The following is a 16,543-nucleotide window of genomic DNA, read 5'->3' as shown; positions in this document are numbered from 1 at the left end:
CTTGATCGTATTTCTGTGTTATAATTTTGTACCCTTCAATAGCGGCCAGTGGATCATAAAAAAAAAAAAAAAAAAAAAATGTTTATATATAGATGGCGAGATTTGCTTAGGTAACATTACAAATCGTAGAAAAATATGCGTTCAGTTTATCTCTCACAGTAACTGTCTGTTTATGCTTCCAGTTAATAAAAAGGCTAATATCTTGAATCCCCCGCCGCTGTTTGTTCCGTGACGGCGTGTGGCAGCCTCCTCGGTGGCAGAGTCAGGCAGTATCACTATAGTGCCAGAAAGGGAATAATTTATGTATTATGGAAAGGTGAACAGAGTGGATATTGATTCAAAACACATATTTCCAAGCAACTGGATATGTATATGTATAATAGTATTTAGGGAAAATTATGGAAATCGACCCGTTGAACCAGAGATGAGATAATAGAAATGTGGCACCAGTGATCGAGTCTTCCACCTGGCGTGCAGCGGTGAGGACAGGAAGACTGCTCGCTCGTCACGGTGACTGACACTTCCCCGTCCCGAGGCAGTGTGTGAGCCTGACACCATGACTGTGCTGGCCAAGATTGCAGATAATGTCGTCAAGAAGGCGGATACGAAAGCTGTAAGCCACTTCTTATTTGGTTGTTTAGAAAAGTCTGCTCATGCAAATATCAATGACCGTGCCGTGCTGCTCGAGTGCCACCAAGCCGTGCCCGAGTATTATTAGGCATGGCTTGGTGATAAACAATGGCGTATAATGGCCGCTGATGCAAAGAAAGACTTCCTAGGTAAAGATTCGTTTTAGTACCGTGCCAGTATCTCATTATCTACTTTATGAAACATCATATCTCTTCATATATCTTTTCTACAAACCTTCAACGGTATTATTGTAGGAGTACACCAGTCTAGAGATGGCTTTTCTTACCCTGACCATTAGAAAGAGCTCCGCATTCTGAGTAAATTCATCCCCATAAACACCCCTCGGAAATCATTTATAACGGTAATGTAACCGTTAGGTTAGGTTAGTTTTAGGTTAGGTTAGTGTTAGGTTAGGTCAGTTTGGTATTATTGTAGGAGTACACCAGTCTAGAGATGGCTTTTCTTACCCTGACCATTAGAAAGAGCTCCGCATTCTGAGTAAATTAATCCCCATAAACACCCCTCGTAAATAATTTATAACGGAGGGTGGGTGGGTGGGCGGTCAAGGCCAGGACGTTAGGTTAGGTTAGTTTTAGGTTAGGTTAGTGTTAGGTTAGGTTAGTTTTAGGTTAGGTTAGTGTTAGGTTAGGTTAGGTTGTTATGTTATGTTGGGGTTATGTTTAGTTTAAATGCTAGTTTTTCTGGTAGATTTCTGTTTTGAATGAATGTGCTCTAAATTTTTTATCGCAAATCATTAGTCTCTTGGTTGGAAGGGGGGGGGGGGTAAAAAAAAAACGTGATTTGCGATAGAAATGACTATTCATTCAAAAGACTGGTGAAGTGCTACAAATTTACCCCTTCAACAGTCATGAAAACGCTTTCAAAATCCAATTCAAGGACTTTCGTTTTACTCTTGAAAATAGGGAATAATGTTTACGAAAGCGCGTCGCCTCTGGCGGCGGCCGTGGCGACGGTGCCGCCGCCGCCGCCACAAAATAGCTCGCAGAGGGTATAGAGTGGGGGAGCATATTTAAACTACTCCAATTAAACTTTACGACCTGCTAACGGGGGGCTGCGCCCTCCTCGACCCCCCCTTCTAACCAGGGGGGGGCACAGCCCCCCCTGGACCTCCACCCACATGTATATGCGACTTATTTCTGCGAAGAGGTATTTCTCACAACACCGGCTGCACCGCCGTCGCCAGAGCAAACCTGTTATTATTATGCAAATACCTTGAATTTTATCATGGAGCATGAATATAACCTAACCTAACCTTAACTAACCTTACCTAACCTAACAAAACCCTCTGCGAGCTATTTTGCGACTGTGGCGTTACCATCATCGCCGCGGCCAGCACCAGAGGAGGCGACGCGTTATCGTAAACATTATCCTCTATTTCAAGAATGAAAAAAAGTAATTGAACTGGATTTTGAAAGCGTTTCTATGACTGTTGAAGGTTTGTAGAAAAGATATATGAAGAGCTACTGATGTTTCATAAGGTAGGTAATGAGATACTGGCATGGCACTAAAACGAATCTTAACCAAAGGCTATAGTTGAAGAAGGGGTAGCCACCTTTTGCAAACTTTATACTTTCATTATGGAAACTTTTTTTGGATAATTTTCACGAAAGGATAGACCCCTCTGGCGGCGGCCACGGCGGCGGTACAGCCGGTGTTGCGAGAAATACCTCCTCGCAGAAATAAGTCGCTTATTCACTACGCGCCTCCAATATTGCCCCCATGAGAATAGTAATCTTTCCAAGGTCTCACATACTGTTGTACTTCTCTAGTTTTACCGGCGCATCATACATGTAGGGGAGGGGGGGTGGTTGAGGGGGGCAAAGGCCCTCCCCGTTAGAGGTCAGGTTATGTAAAGTTCGGATGGAGTAGTTTAAGTATGCTCCCCCACCCAAAACCAGTTTTACTGGCGCATCATACATGTGGGGGGGGTCCAGGTTAGGAGGGGGGTCGGGGGGGGCAAAGCCCCCTCGTTAGAGGTTAGGTTATGCAAAGATCAGTTGGAGTAGTTTAAGTATGCTCCCCCACCCAAAAACCCTGATTTCCCACGGATCCCCCAAGTTGAACCTCTCTGCGAGCTATTTTGCGGCTGCAGCAGTGGGTGCACAAAAGGCATTGAAAAGTCAGTCATTTAGTGATTTCTGGAAAAAAAATACATCTCCATAATAAACAGCATCATGTTTTGTCCAGAAATAAGTACTCAGCATCTCGAAATTAGTAGGGTACCCTTTCGTGAATATTCATTCCCCCTTTTTTTGTCCCTGAATGCCTAGTGCAAGAATGAATGACTTCAGGAAAAGAGAAGGGGGGCTTGAGGGGGGCGAAGGCCTCCTGCCAGGGGGGGGCAAGTGGGGCAAAGCCGTCACGTTAAGGGGGTTGAGGGCGAAGCCCCCGTTAGGTAGATTACGTAAGGTTTAGTTGGGTTACCTTAGTTTAAATTCACTTGGCATGCTGTGTGGGCTGGCAGAAATATGCAACGCACAGCGGGGCGGCAGCAGGGATGGGTCCACTATGCGGGTCGGTGCTAAGAATTGGGAGCAGGGCAAAAGAAAAAGCAACATATTTTGCCCAGAAATAAAGAGTCAGTGCCTTGAAATTAGTAGGCTACCCTCTCTTCATCATTCTACCCCCAAAAATGTATAGTTTGAAAAATTAAGACTAGTGGATAAACTTTCCAAGTATTTTTTGTTTGGACAGTTCAAGTACTGTGCTCAATGGCCGTGATAGGGAGGGGTGGAATGATAAAAAAAATCCAGGATTTTTGCTCAAATACTACAGTCTGTTTCAATAAGATATAACCGGCGGCCACGCCTTCTCTTTTTTTCTCTTGATTTGCTATGTGGCAGCCAATCACCACACAGAATCTGTTAGTTTGCTTCCGAATTGGATGCCGTCAACTATTAGTTTTCTAATAATATCTGAAATACTATAAGGCCTACCTATGTTTTCATAGTAGCATTGCCATTCTTAAGTCGTTATCTATAGCATTCATTTTATAACACAAGACGATAAATTATTTTTTCTCATAGATATCATGTGATGGATGAAGAATTTTTTTTATACCGTATGATAAAAAAAAAGTTTATATAGGTATATTTCTGTCTTTGTATATTCAAGTTAACCACTCTCTTTCTGTTGTTCATTGATGATCTTTCCAAAACGAACTGTCCTATCCATTCTTACGCCGATGACTCCACTCTGCATTACTCAACTTCTTTTAATAGAAGACCCACTCTTCAGGAACTTAACGATTCAAGGCTGGAGGCAACAGAACGCTTAGCCTCAGACCTTACTATTATTTCCGATTGGGGCAAGAGGAACCTGGTGTCCTTCAACGCCTCAAAAACACAGTTTCTCCACCTATCCACTCGACACAATCTTCCAAACAACTATCCCCTATTTTTTGACAACACCCAGCTATCACCTTCTTCAAACTAAACATCCTCGGTCTATCCTTAACTCAAAATCTCAATTGGAAACTTCATATCTCATCTCTAACTAAATCAGCATCCTCTAGGCTGGGCGTTCTGTACCGTCTCCGCCAGTTTTTCTCCCCCGCACAGTTGCTATCCATTTACAGGAGCCTTGTCCGCCCTTGTATGGAGTATGCATCTCATGTGTTGGGGGGGTCCACTCACACAGCTCTCCTTGACAGAGTGGAGTCAAAGGCTCTTCGTCTCATCAGCTCTCCTCCTCATACTGATAGTCTTCTACCTCTCAAATTCTGCCGCCATGTTACCTCTCTTTCTATCTTCTATTGATATTTTCATGCTGACTGCTCTTCGGAACTTGCTAACTGCATGCCTCCCCCCGTCCCATGGCCTCGCTGCACATGACTTTCTACTCATGCTCATCCCTATACTGTCCAAACCCCTTATGCAAGAGTCAACCAGTATCTTCACTCTTTCATCCCTCATGCTGGTAAACTCTGGAACAATCTTCCTTCATCTGTATTTCCTCCTGCCTACGACTTGAACTCTTTCAAGAGGAGGGTATCAGGACACCTCTCCTCCCAAAATTGACCTCTCTTTTTGGACACTCCTTTGACCTCTGTTTTGACCTCTGTTCGGGAGCAGTGAGTAGCGGGCTTTTTTTTCTTCATATTTTTATTTATGCCCTTGAACTGTCTCCTTAGCTTAAAAAAAAAAAATAATAATATATATATATATATATATATATATATATATATATATATATATATATATATATATATATATATATATATATATATATATATATATATATATATATATATATATATATATATATATATATATATATATATATATATATATATATATATATATATATATATATATATATATATATATATTGTAATCTCTCCATGGAATAGCTCTGCTTGTCTCATCTCCTCAAAGGTGTACATTTCCAGCTGTTATTTTTATTATTGTTCTAGCATTTATTATTAGTGCTTGTGTAATGGCCTAAATTAGTTGCAGATAAAGGCTCCAACAGCTTTGAAGTGTAGTGTATCCCTTCAGCTTTATGGCAGAGTTTGCCTTGCATCTGAATGGCCTATACACGAAACCCAGGAAGTTTGGAGGGAAAAAATTATTTCTCCATTCCAGACGAACTTACATGTGTTTCCAAAAGAGCCAGAAGCTTGTAGTTTAAGTGTGGTGGCAACAGGGGGAATATTATAATCCTGTTATTTGATTATGTATATTTCATGGATACTTTTGCAGTCAATACTGATTATGTTTGTGAAACAAATACATATACCTCAACTGTGTTAGAATTAGTTGTATGGCTGTGTTGCTGTATTAGATTATTTTATGTGCCAATGATGGGTAAAAGGACCAGCAATCAAGGTTGGTAGTGAAAGTAAATAGATCAAGAACCTTAGCTCTAGATCTACAAAGCAGAAAGAAGCAGTAAATCAATGACTTCTTTTCTTGACACAGGACGTGAAATTGGGCAGCTTCTGGCAGGAGGGTGGCTGTGTGCTGTTCTTCATGCGACGGTTTGGATGAATGTTCTGCCGGGTGGCTGCCAAGGAGCTCAGCATCCTGGCACCCCACCTGGCCAAGGCTAATGTCCGCCTTATTGGCATTGGCCTGGAGGAACTCGGCGTGGAGGAGTTCATGGAGGGGAAGTTTTTTGATGGGGGTCAGTTGCTTATTTATTCAGTAGTGGTAGTAGTAGTAGAAGGAGGGGGAGGAGGAGAAGGAGTTTTTTCTAATAATTAGAAAGCTGAAACAAAAATAATTACTGGGTGACATATCATAAATATACTAGCTCATTCATGATAAGACTGTATTAAGTTTTCATATAAAACTGATAATCTTGATCAAGTACTTTATGAAGTAGACTGCCATAATTTCTTCAACATGCAGAACTTTATGTAATGAGCATTAATGAAAATGTCTTCAATTTCAGAACTGTACATTGATACAAACAAGAAGAGTTTCAAAGATTTGAAGTTTAAGAAACTTGGCTTTCTGAATATGGTTCCTGCCCTCATCTCTAGAGTGGCTCGTGAAGCAGTGCGAAAGGTGACTCACAAAGCTCATTATTACTGCTGTTGTTGTTATTATTATTATTATTATTATTATTATTATTATTATTATTATTATTATTATTATTATTATTATTATTATTTTTTATTATTATTGTTATTATTATTATTATTGTTATTATTATTATTATTATTATTATTATTATTATTATTATTATTATTATTATTATTGCTTTTTTTTAATATAGCATCTTTATTGTTATTAACATTACATATTATTAGTATTATGTAATCAGCACATATTGGCTTTAGGGAAGTGCACATCCCTTCCTTGCATAGTCTTGTATCCTTTGCATTGAAGGAGCTGTTGCCAGTAGGGCATGCAACTGTCAAAAAAAAAAAAAAATAAATAAATAAATAAATAAATAAATAAATAAATAAAATAAAATAAAAGGCCTTTGCTCCCATGGTGGCTTGGTGGAGAGCTCTCATCAGGAGAAAAAGGTCAACAGTATTATGTACAGGCATGTATGGAACCCTTCCAATCATGTTTATTATTATACCTTGCCTGTACCTTGCCTGCAGTGAAAATCAAAGCCCAAGAGAATCCAATTGGGAAGAAACATTAGGAAAAATGAAATTGTTTGGTTTATGACCGCTATCTTTATCAGCTGTAATCTTATCAGTAGGAAGGTTATGCCCAGCCTCATTGGCAGTTGGATTCATGTTTTCTAAGGATACCTTCTTATAGTACATTCTTTTTAATAAGATTTTAATAAATACCATTTCTAGCCTGTTACACTCTGATGTGTTTGTCTCTTACGCTATACTTTCTTTATGAGTACTCACCAGGTAAATATATGTATAGTATATGCCTTAGGAAACACTATTGCTGTCAGCTAAATTTACATTCCTCTTTCTCTTTCAGTGTTGCTTCCCTGTAAATGAATACCCACTTAGGTACTCTCCAGGTACTCCACATTTTCTTCTCCTTCTGGTCCATAAAAGTCACTCTCCCTTGTATACACTGCCTGAAAACAACCATTCATGACTTCCACCATTGCTGCCGCATCCCCGTACTCTGCACCATTCACCTTAAGTTTACTCATTCCTTCTTTGTTTTTCAGCTTGCTATTGACATATCTGTGAAATAGCTTGGCTGTTTTTTCAATTTTCTACTACATTTCTCTCGTAGTTCCTTTGTTCCTCTCTTCGTATTCTGATGTATTAATTTCTCACTGTTTATACTTTGCCCATAGGTCCTGTCTTTTCCTTTTTCTCCACCTGTTCCATACTACATCTCTTTCTCCCTTCTCTATTTCAAATCTTCTGTTGAACCAAATTTTATTTCTAACCTCTCTTTTCCCCATTTTTGGCATATATCGCCTTATTCCCTCATTGTAAATCTTGAGTAGAAACAGCCACTTCTTTACTGCTTCGGCTCCATAGAACTCACTTCAGTCCGCTTCTTGAAAGTGCTTTCTCAACTGTACAAAATTCGCCTTTCTGTAATTTTACCTCCCAATTTTGTGGTCTTCTCTCCTTTATTCTCTTTTATCATTCATCAGAAACTCAATTACCATGTGATCGCTTCGTCCTAGAGGGATTTTATACAACACCTTTTCTAATGTTTCAGGCTCCTTTGTAAACACTAGGTCCAGCCTTGAAGCCATGACCCCTCACCTTCCTCTGACGTCCATTCCTCCTAAATGTGTGTGCATGCGTGCATACGTGTGTGGGTATGTGCGTGCATACGTGTGTGTGTGTGTGTGTGTGTAATAATAATAATAATCGGTTTATTAAGAGATAGCAGCTGTTAAGCTGAAAATATACACGTTACAAATACAATATTGAAGTACAATAAAAAGGGGAAAAGTACAGTATGAAAGAGGTATCGGGGGGTCTGTGGTAAACACTGGGAAAGTTGTGATGAAAATGTTTAGGGGAGGGGGCTGCGGTGGTGGAATGCAGTGCGTTTGTTTGGTAGTCTTCTGGGTGGCGGGTCAGGTGTTAAGCCCCAGGTCAGAAAGGGTCAGGTCGCTGCTGATGGGGGGCGGGGTGCAGGTAGAGGCGGTTTCGACCGTCACTCAGTTTATGGGCTTAGCGTAGATCTTCTAATCTGCATCCAGCCGGCGAGACAAGAAGGGAAGAGGATGACAAGCGAGAGAGTAGGCGTGGGAACGTCTGTCGTCATGCACCTGGTCTGCACTGCCTTTAATGTTGAGGGGAGTGCTGATTGCCTCACCCATGCCTCCACCTGAGTGACGGGCCTCAACACTGCACTGCACCTGAACCGACTTAACCCAGCCGGATGATGGTCGGGCTGGCGTACCTGGGAGGACCTGGGGAGTCGGCCGGATGGCATGGCCACGGAGGCATCACACTGGCCATTACCTCTTCAGTGTCTTAACGGCACCACAAACGCACTGCACTCACTGTCTGTCACCGCGATGAAGCTTGATGGCACAAAAGTTTCTTACGGAGTTGGGATTTTGATGAAATGGGAGAGGGGGACGTAGGGGATGGGGGAGGGGGGGGTGCCAACAGGCTGGCCCCTGGCTGCTCCTTTTGGAGCGCCGCGGCCCACGTCTGACCTCAGTCAGATCTGGGCCAAGTGTGTGTGTGTGTGTTTGAAACAAGGATGATAGGACAGAAAATGAAAACCCTTTTTTCCTTCCAGGGCAAAGCATGGAAGGTTGGTGGAGACATGAAGGGAGATGCCTTCCAGAATGGTGGTCTTCTGGTTGTAGCTCCTAAAGGAGAGAAAATTCTTTTTGAATTCAAGCAACAAAATCCAGCCGACCATGCAGAAAACTCAGATATTTTGAAGGTAAGTTGTGGCAATATTTTGATTTTCTTCTTTAAATCTTTGCAATTTTGTTTTGTAAAAAGGTTTAATGATTATTCAGATGTCTTTAAATTGATGGAAAAAATGTACATAGTTTTTACTCCACCCATCCTCTTTATCGCACAGGATGTATTTTATTTATTTTCATTTTTTTCTAGCTCTTCACAGTGGCATAAGAGACACATCTTACTATTTAGGTATTACACAGCAGTAAAAACACCTCTCTCTCTACACCCTTTCCCACTTCTTTGTTGGGTCAGTGTTTCTGACAGCTTTCCCCTACCCAGTCCAGTCATACACATCATCCTCGGACATCTTTTTTCTCTCAGTCCATCCACTTACACTTGTTTTCTTATCTTTCTCCATCAAGACACTTTAAGTTGGGTTCACACATAGCTGACTTGGTGTCCCGTTTGGCCACGTTCTGTCCTGTTCAGTGAAAACGGGACAAAATGTGTCGCATCTTGGCCATGGTTGGCGGTAAATGTGGCCGGGCATGTGGAGTTGTCACTGAGCAGGGGCAGGCGAGAAGTGGGTCGATTTTTTTTAACGTGTTTAAAAAAATTCAGGGCCAGTCAGGACCGGATGGGACGACTGTCAGAAATTGGCATAGAATGGGATTATAATGCCATCAGGGGGGGTCAGACACTGCCAGACTGGGTGAGCCTCCGACTGGCGGCGTCTTGTGGCATCAAGTGGGATGGAAATGGCATGAAAATTGCACGACCCATGTGGCAACGTTGCATCGCCAACAGTCCCCAGCAGGACGCTGCTTGTGGCAATGTCACATCGGCAGCAGTCCCCGTCATGAATCCGCCAAACGGCATCCTGACGGGGTTCTGCCTGGGTCCTGCCACTGCTTTGCCATGTCAAGCGGGACTGTTCATGCAACATAGCTGGCATGGACCCCCGCCTGACGCAGCCAGACCCCGACTTCAGTTGGGGTGAGTCAGGGGTTTGGTGCCGCGGAAACAAGTTTAGACTAAAGACGGCATGAGACGGTGTTGTTGGCCACAATTGATCCCATATTAAGTATGGTTGCTAGTATACAACACAAACCTTTAATTTGTAGCTTTTAATTTATTTAATTTAATTTAATTTATTGCAGGCACTAGGGATAGAAGAACCTGCCAATCTGAAGGATGCTAGTGCAGTTGATGAGTCTGTAAAAGTGACTGATCTAGAGTGCGAGGAGGCTTGTTCCATGCCTCCCAAAAAGTAATGAAGCAGAGGTGTGATATAAGGAATGAACTGGGAGTTATAAGTTTTCTTCTATAACCAAAGAACTAGAGGTAAAATATTGTGTATGAGATGAGTACTGTGTTAGTGATATATGTATAAGTCACAAATTTGTTTTTAGTCCTATTAGAATGGAAAAACTATGTGAATTGGTATTACTCTAAAATTTCTCCCAAGATTGAGGTCAAAAAATGCTATTGCTTTTAAATGTTTGCTATTTCTATATACAAATTTTGTCTCTGGGTTGCTCTGAAAGAGTTTAGATAACATGCATATGAATCATTATGACAGTTTAAACTGAGCTATATTTTTATGTCGTGTTTATGGCAACTGTAACAAAGCTGTTTAAAAAGTTTCCAGATACCTTAACCATTCTTTATATATTACAGAAAATATATATACAATGTTATATGACATGATGAAGCCCATTTATATTGAATAGTATTTTTTGGCTCCAGGGTGTCATATTTTGCAGTGATAGATCACTGTTAATAATTGTTTGTGCCTTACTATATCATTTGTAAAAATATTATATGATAAATTGTTCTGGTTATTGATGATGTAACCTTTTAGCATTTCTACGTTTTTTGCTCAAATTAGAAGCTATAAACTCAAAATAAAAAGACTTCTTTATTTTTCTAAAATAGGAATTTTTTATATGACTGAATTTTGCAGCTGGTATGATATAGAAGATCTATAAATACTTGAAGAACAGTAAGAGGTTGTATAGGTTTTAATACTTAGTGCAGCTGTAGACATTTTGCAGTAAGATACTTTGAACAATAAGTGTCACGTTTTGTGATAAAAATGCAACTGGCAAAGTTGATATGTGTAAATTTTCCCTTTGTTGTTAATTGTACCTCTTGCTTTGATTTCCTGTGTGAACTAGGCTATGGTACACAAGCTACTGTTTATGTTATCCAGACTAAGTAGCAAGAAAAAGGGTTGACTACCATATTTTCATATGAATTGAAAATCGTTGCAGCATTAGTAATTATTGCACAGTCATAGAAACATTATTTTCCTGTAAGTGCTTAGTGTGTATATATCTCTTATTTCCTGCACAATGTTTATTGATAGAAAGACTCATTCATGTTCGTCTTAATGTACCTCAATTTTCCCTTAAGTATTTACCTTTTGTATGCAGTGTGACATGATTTGCATCTGGTGTCAACATTCACTTGTGCTGATTGACCTATTGTAATGAAGTCTTGTTTTGAAATGCCTAGGCAGGAAACGAGGTGGAAGGTAGCTAGGGCAACCTGCACAAGTAGTGTTCACTGTGTAACGATTGCCATTAAAGATGTATACTGAAAAGTCTGGGGTACTTTTTTATTACTTAACTCTGTTAGCTGGGTTGGGGAAAGTCTTTAGTTTAAAGATTAATATTTCTATGAACAGAATCTAGGCCTTACATACCTAGGTATGCTGCTTTAATTATATTATGTAAGTATGTATGGGATTATTACCATAGCTGGGCACGATAACAGAAAACCTTATTCCCAATGACCGATAACTGATAATGGAAAACCTTATCGGTGATAACCGATATTCATTAACTGGAGACACAAATATAGGCGATAACCGATAACGGATACCCGATATAAATCCACAATTCCGATACTAGCCAGCGATAAGTCCGATATGCGAAAACGATACTATATTGATATTTCAAATAAAAAACATAGATGAATTCAAATTTTCATTATCTGTATTTTAGAAAACTTAGAAAACCTGAAAACCACACGTTGACATGTACCTATGGTCGGTAATACTAGCTAGAAACGCTTGAACCGGTGTTGTGTTATTTGGCGTCCCCACCGTCAAAAGCTGGCGCTTTTGTTTACAAACACTGGTCTCATGAACTGCGCATGCTCAGACCAGCAAGCGTATACCTGTACAGTCTCACAAAGCTGTTTAACTGTAATTAAGAGTTGTTGGAAGGCTGAATCAGACATACAGTACCACTACCACCATCCCTGCTGTTTCTAGAACGACACTCTGTACAAGTTGTATTTATATGTACAGAGTGTCGTTCTAGAAACAGCGAGGATGGTGGTACTGTTTGTCTGATTCAGCCTTCCAGCAACTCTTAATGTCTTAAAAAGCTTTGTGAGACTGTACAGGGCTACGCTTACTGGTCTGAACATGCACAGATCACGAGAGACCAGTGTTTGTAAACAAAAGCGCCAGCTTTTGACGATAGTACACCAAATAACACAACACCGGGTGCTTTCAATACCATGGCATGCTCACAAACGAATATGGAATATCAAATTTGAAGCCATCCATCCATTTTCAGTTTATCGATTGGTTCTCTATTCTTTAATTTGCCGTTCACGTGTCTATAAAATAATTTAGGTTGGTCTTTGCATTATTTTTTTATGCGCTGAGCACACACAGAGGGGTCTCTCCTGGAAGCAGTAATCATTCCACGGGAAATCAGAAAAGTACATCCTCAGGTCGTCCCACCAAGCTGAAGCAAAATGCCAGAAGCATCGCCTCTTCGGTGGGTCCAGAGGATGTACAGGAGCGATAGGACAGGATACAGAAATAAGGTTATGATCGGAGGAGCCCAACGGAGAGAACAGTTTGACAGAGTAAGCAGAAGGATTAGAGGTAAGGAAGAGGTCTAGAATGTTGGGCCTGTCTCCAAGACGGTCGGGAATAGGAGTAGGGTGCTGAACCAACTGCTCTAGGTCGTTGAGGAGAGCAAAGTTGTAGGCTTGTTCAACATAATCGATTATATATTTTTCATATTTCCGTTTTTCTTCTCTTCTAATCTTTGTACAGGTAACTCGATTTACGCGAGTTTGGTTTACGCGTTTTTTAAATAACGCGGGGTCCAAAATTCAAATAAATGTTTAATTTAGGCGTTTTTTTTCACTTATACGCGATATTTTATGGAGTGGCCACCAGATGTCTCACGCAACTGGACTCACACGGCCACACAGCTGAGCTCAGTTCTTCTCGCGCGCTACTTGAACAACAATACAGTACCTACGCTGCCACGCTAGTACCGGTACTAACGGTACCAGCAATACGGTACGGTACCGGTACCAGACTGCTCGGTACCGGTACCAATACTAGCCAGCCCCTCATGGTGTCCCTCATTTCTTCCTCACACGAGAGAGGCTGAGAATGAGTGCCCGAGTGGATATCTCGGTTCTGGTGACATGCGGCATGCAGCTGTTTGTTGTATGGGTGTGGTTGTGTGGTTTGTAAACAATGCAAATGGCGGCCGGGCTGTGATTGCGTGAAATAACTCCTCGTACAAGACTCATGATGTACAGTTTCTGATATCATATTCACCCCATTATTCTCACTAATATTAATAATTAATAATGAACACATGGACATTTTTTTCCAATATGATTTTTTATGTAGCTTGTACTTCTCCTTAGTCATACAATCTTAAGCCACCTGTGACATCAAGATCAAGATCATACAAATGGCGCCCGACGGAAAAACGGGATAACAGCAAGACATGGACGATCTTCCACCGATTTAGTCTTTGTATAGTAGTTATTAGATCGCCCTGTATTCTATGGTAACATATTATAGGACAGCTACGGACTATGAAGGATTATAAACAATAATAAAGGTAAGTTTGCCGTTGTTATTGGATAAGACGAAAAACAGACCCTTAAAAACATCCCAAAGAAGAAAAAAATCATTAAAAATTTGTACATTCAGCGTATAACGCGCAGGGCTAAACTTTCAGGCATTTTTTATGTGATAAAATGCGCGCTATACGCCGAAAATTACGGTATTTATTTTTCGACAGAAACCTACCTCTTGTTTGATTTACATTGTTTTTTAATTACGCGACCTCTTCAAGAACGCAACACTCGCGTAAATCGAGAGTTACCTGTATATTCATTCCTTGCTTGTTTGAAATTGTTCCACGCGTTGATTCTTCCTCATCTCCTTCATCCCTTCCGGGCTTCCTCCTTTCTTTTTCTAGCTGCCTCGCATCTTTTGTTGAACCACTCCTTTTTACCAACATCCTTTTTGGTTACCTTTGGGACATATCTATTCTCGGCTTCTTTGTACAGCTTTAAAAACTCCTCCCACTTGTCTTGCTTACTCCTGGCTTTGTACAGCCCACTCCAATTTGCATTCTCACAAAAAGTTCTCATATTAACAAAGTCTGCCTTAGAGTAGTTTCTTCTCCCTATTTTATTATCCTCTTTTCGGTCAATCCTTCTCTATTCTTTTACTTCAAATTCCACAATCGCATGGTCACTCTTAGCTATTGGGCAGTCTATTTTAATATTTTCTATTTCTTCCGGTTCCTTGCTAAAAACCAGGTCTAATCTTGATGCCTCTCCTTTCCCGAATCTAGTATGTTCCTTAATCCATTGCGTCAGCACATGTTCCATTGCCAGTTGCAGGAGTCTTCCTCCCCACGACTTCTGTTCCCTGCATTTGCCAATCCTCCCATTCTACCTCTTTGCAATTAAAATCACCCATCAAAATTATTCTCTCACTCTCTCTTAACATTCCATCCAAGCAACTCACTGTGTCTTGTATCATTACTTCATATTCTCGAGCCTTCCATGCATTGGTTCTTGGTAGCACATACCCTACTGCATACTGCCTCCTTCTTCCTTCAGCACCCACAGTTTCCACTTTCAGTACCTCTGCCAAGCCTTCACCCTCAATTACCTTCTCCACCTTAATGCCTTTCCTTACCATCAACATCACACCTCCCTGTTTTCTCTTTCTGTCTCTCCTCCATATATTGTATGCACCTTCTCCAATCCCCACCACCTCAATTGGGTCACACAACTTGGTTTCCGTCAGCCCCACAATATCAGGTTCTTTGTCTCTCAAATAGTCGTTTAACTCTATCCACGATGACACTTCCATTGATATTCGTATATGACACTTTCCATCCTTCCTCATTTCCTTCCTTTCGTGTGTGTGTGTGTGTGTGTGAGAGAGAGAGAGAGAGAGAGAGAGAGAGAGAGAGAGAGAGAGAGAGAGAGATGCTAATCTCTCGCAAATTTCTCTGTATATTTATTCTTTCATCTCAAAATTATCAAATAATTTATGTTTCTCTATGTGCACCATTTAATTTTGCATGTTTTTATATATAATACATGATGATTATGTTGAGATTATGGCTGAAAACTTGTTATAATCAGAAGCGACGTTTGAAATTTGGCGCGTGCGGCCAGCCCGGATATGGGGCGGGGCGCCGTTTTCCCCCGGCCGTAGTGAAGGGGTTAATGTCAGTTATTTTTCCAGTGGGGCCGTTAGATTTGCTAGTTACCTTCTTCAGCCTTGCTCGCTCCCTGCCACTGGAATGAATGAACAAAATATATCTCCGGGTCTGAGGGAGGTCAATTGCCACAAAAATGTGATGACCAAAAACAGGCACGCATTAAAAAAGAACAAAAGTGAAGCTCATGATACCTGGAAAGATGGCAGTCAAATGTATATGTAGCTATGCCAAACTACCTCTGTCCCTCCTGAAGCCTTATTTAACAAGAGTGTCTTTGCTAGTACCATACTTGTTGAAGCCATAGGGAACCTTCGAAGAAAGGGTTGAACCCCCAGTGTGAGATGCTGTTCCCTTCTCCCTTGTTGTTTACCTGCAACAATAAACTATCAATCAATCAATCCTTTTACTGTCTCCACATCCCACTCCTTCCCTAATAGGTTCAGTATCAGCACCAGTACCAGCACCACATTCCCCTTCAAATAACTGCCATATATAGTTTAAAATTTAGGACAGACTACAACTTGGTCTTTCCTGCCTAGTGCTAGGGTATTACTAATTTATTAATTTGAGTGATATAAGTTTAAAATGAGCTGCTAAAATAAAGACATGTTCATTTCATTTGGGAGGCGATGGTTGTGTGGTTAGTGTGCTGATGCCGAGCCACAAGCTGGGATTTTTCAGTCACCACCGAGTGGCTTAAGACTACCCACATGAAGACCAGCCATCAACCCGGACTCTAGATTGTCTCTCTAAAAGAGAGGATCGAAGATGAGCTCCATGGGGCAACATGAGTCAAGAAAGATGGCACCACAAAAAACACTTGCCTGCACCATAACAGGCTGGGGTCGACCATCAGGCCGTACAAAAAAGCCTACTGGTGCCATAGTTTGAAATGTAAAAACGTTAAAAAAAAGAAGAAAAAAAAATCACTGTAACCGTTGCCATGCAGGGGTTAGCATTTGGGCCTGATGCAGCCTGTCCTCTTGAGTCTATGTAACTCACCTTGCTTAGTGTGTATATCAGATGATGGTCTCTCTTAATTTATTTAATTTGTTTGATGGAGGAACCATAATAGGATGAAATAATAAGCAAAACA

The 16,543-nt window shown here is 40.8% G+C and overlaps 1 protein-coding gene across 1 annotated transcript; it reads left to right on the top strand.

Moving 5' to 3' along the window:
- The first annotated feature begins 259 nt into the window (after positions 1 to 259).
- On the top strand, positions 260 to 11,534 carry LOC127006528 (prostamide/prostaglandin F synthase-like). Its single transcript, XM_050876482.1, has 5 exons — positions 260 to 613; positions 5,574 to 5,778; positions 6,049 to 6,164; positions 8,808 to 8,957; positions 10,084 to 11,534. Exons 2-5 carry the CDS (start codon positions 5,643 to 5,645, stop codon positions 10,195 to 10,197), a joined length of 516 nt encoding a protein of 171 aa, XP_050732439.1. The 5' UTR covers positions 260 to 613; positions 5,574 to 5,642; the 3' UTR covers positions 10,198 to 11,534.
- Positions 11,535 to 16,543: the final 5,009 nt, after the last annotated feature.

The sequence above is a fragment of the Eriocheir sinensis genome, chromosome 33 (assembly GCF_024679095.1).
Source record: "Eriocheir sinensis breed Jianghai 21 chromosome 33, ASM2467909v1, whole genome shotgun sequence".
Taxonomy (NCBI): Eukaryota; Metazoa; Arthropoda; class Malacostraca; order Decapoda; family Varunidae; genus Eriocheir; species Eriocheir sinensis.
The sequence above is the reverse complement of the archived record's forward strand: the minus strand, read 5'-3'. Positions and strand labels throughout refer to the sequence as shown.

What these genes read in the sequence shown, in the direction of transcription:
- LOC127006528 (XM_050876482.1), top strand. Translation starts at nt 5,643, where the DNA reads ATGTTCTGCCGGGTGGCTGCCAAGGAGCTCAGCATCCTGGCACCCCAC. An exon ending in CTCGTGAAGCAGTGCGAAAG is followed by an intron (nt 6,165 to 8,807) that starts GTGACTCACAAA and finishes TTTTCCTTCCAG; the next exon opens with GGCAAAGCATGGAAGGTTGG. An exon ending in AAAACTCAGATATTTTGAAG is followed by an intron (nt 8,958 to 10,083) that starts GTAAGTTGTGGC and finishes AATTTATTGCAG; the next exon opens with GCACTAGGGATAGAAGAACC.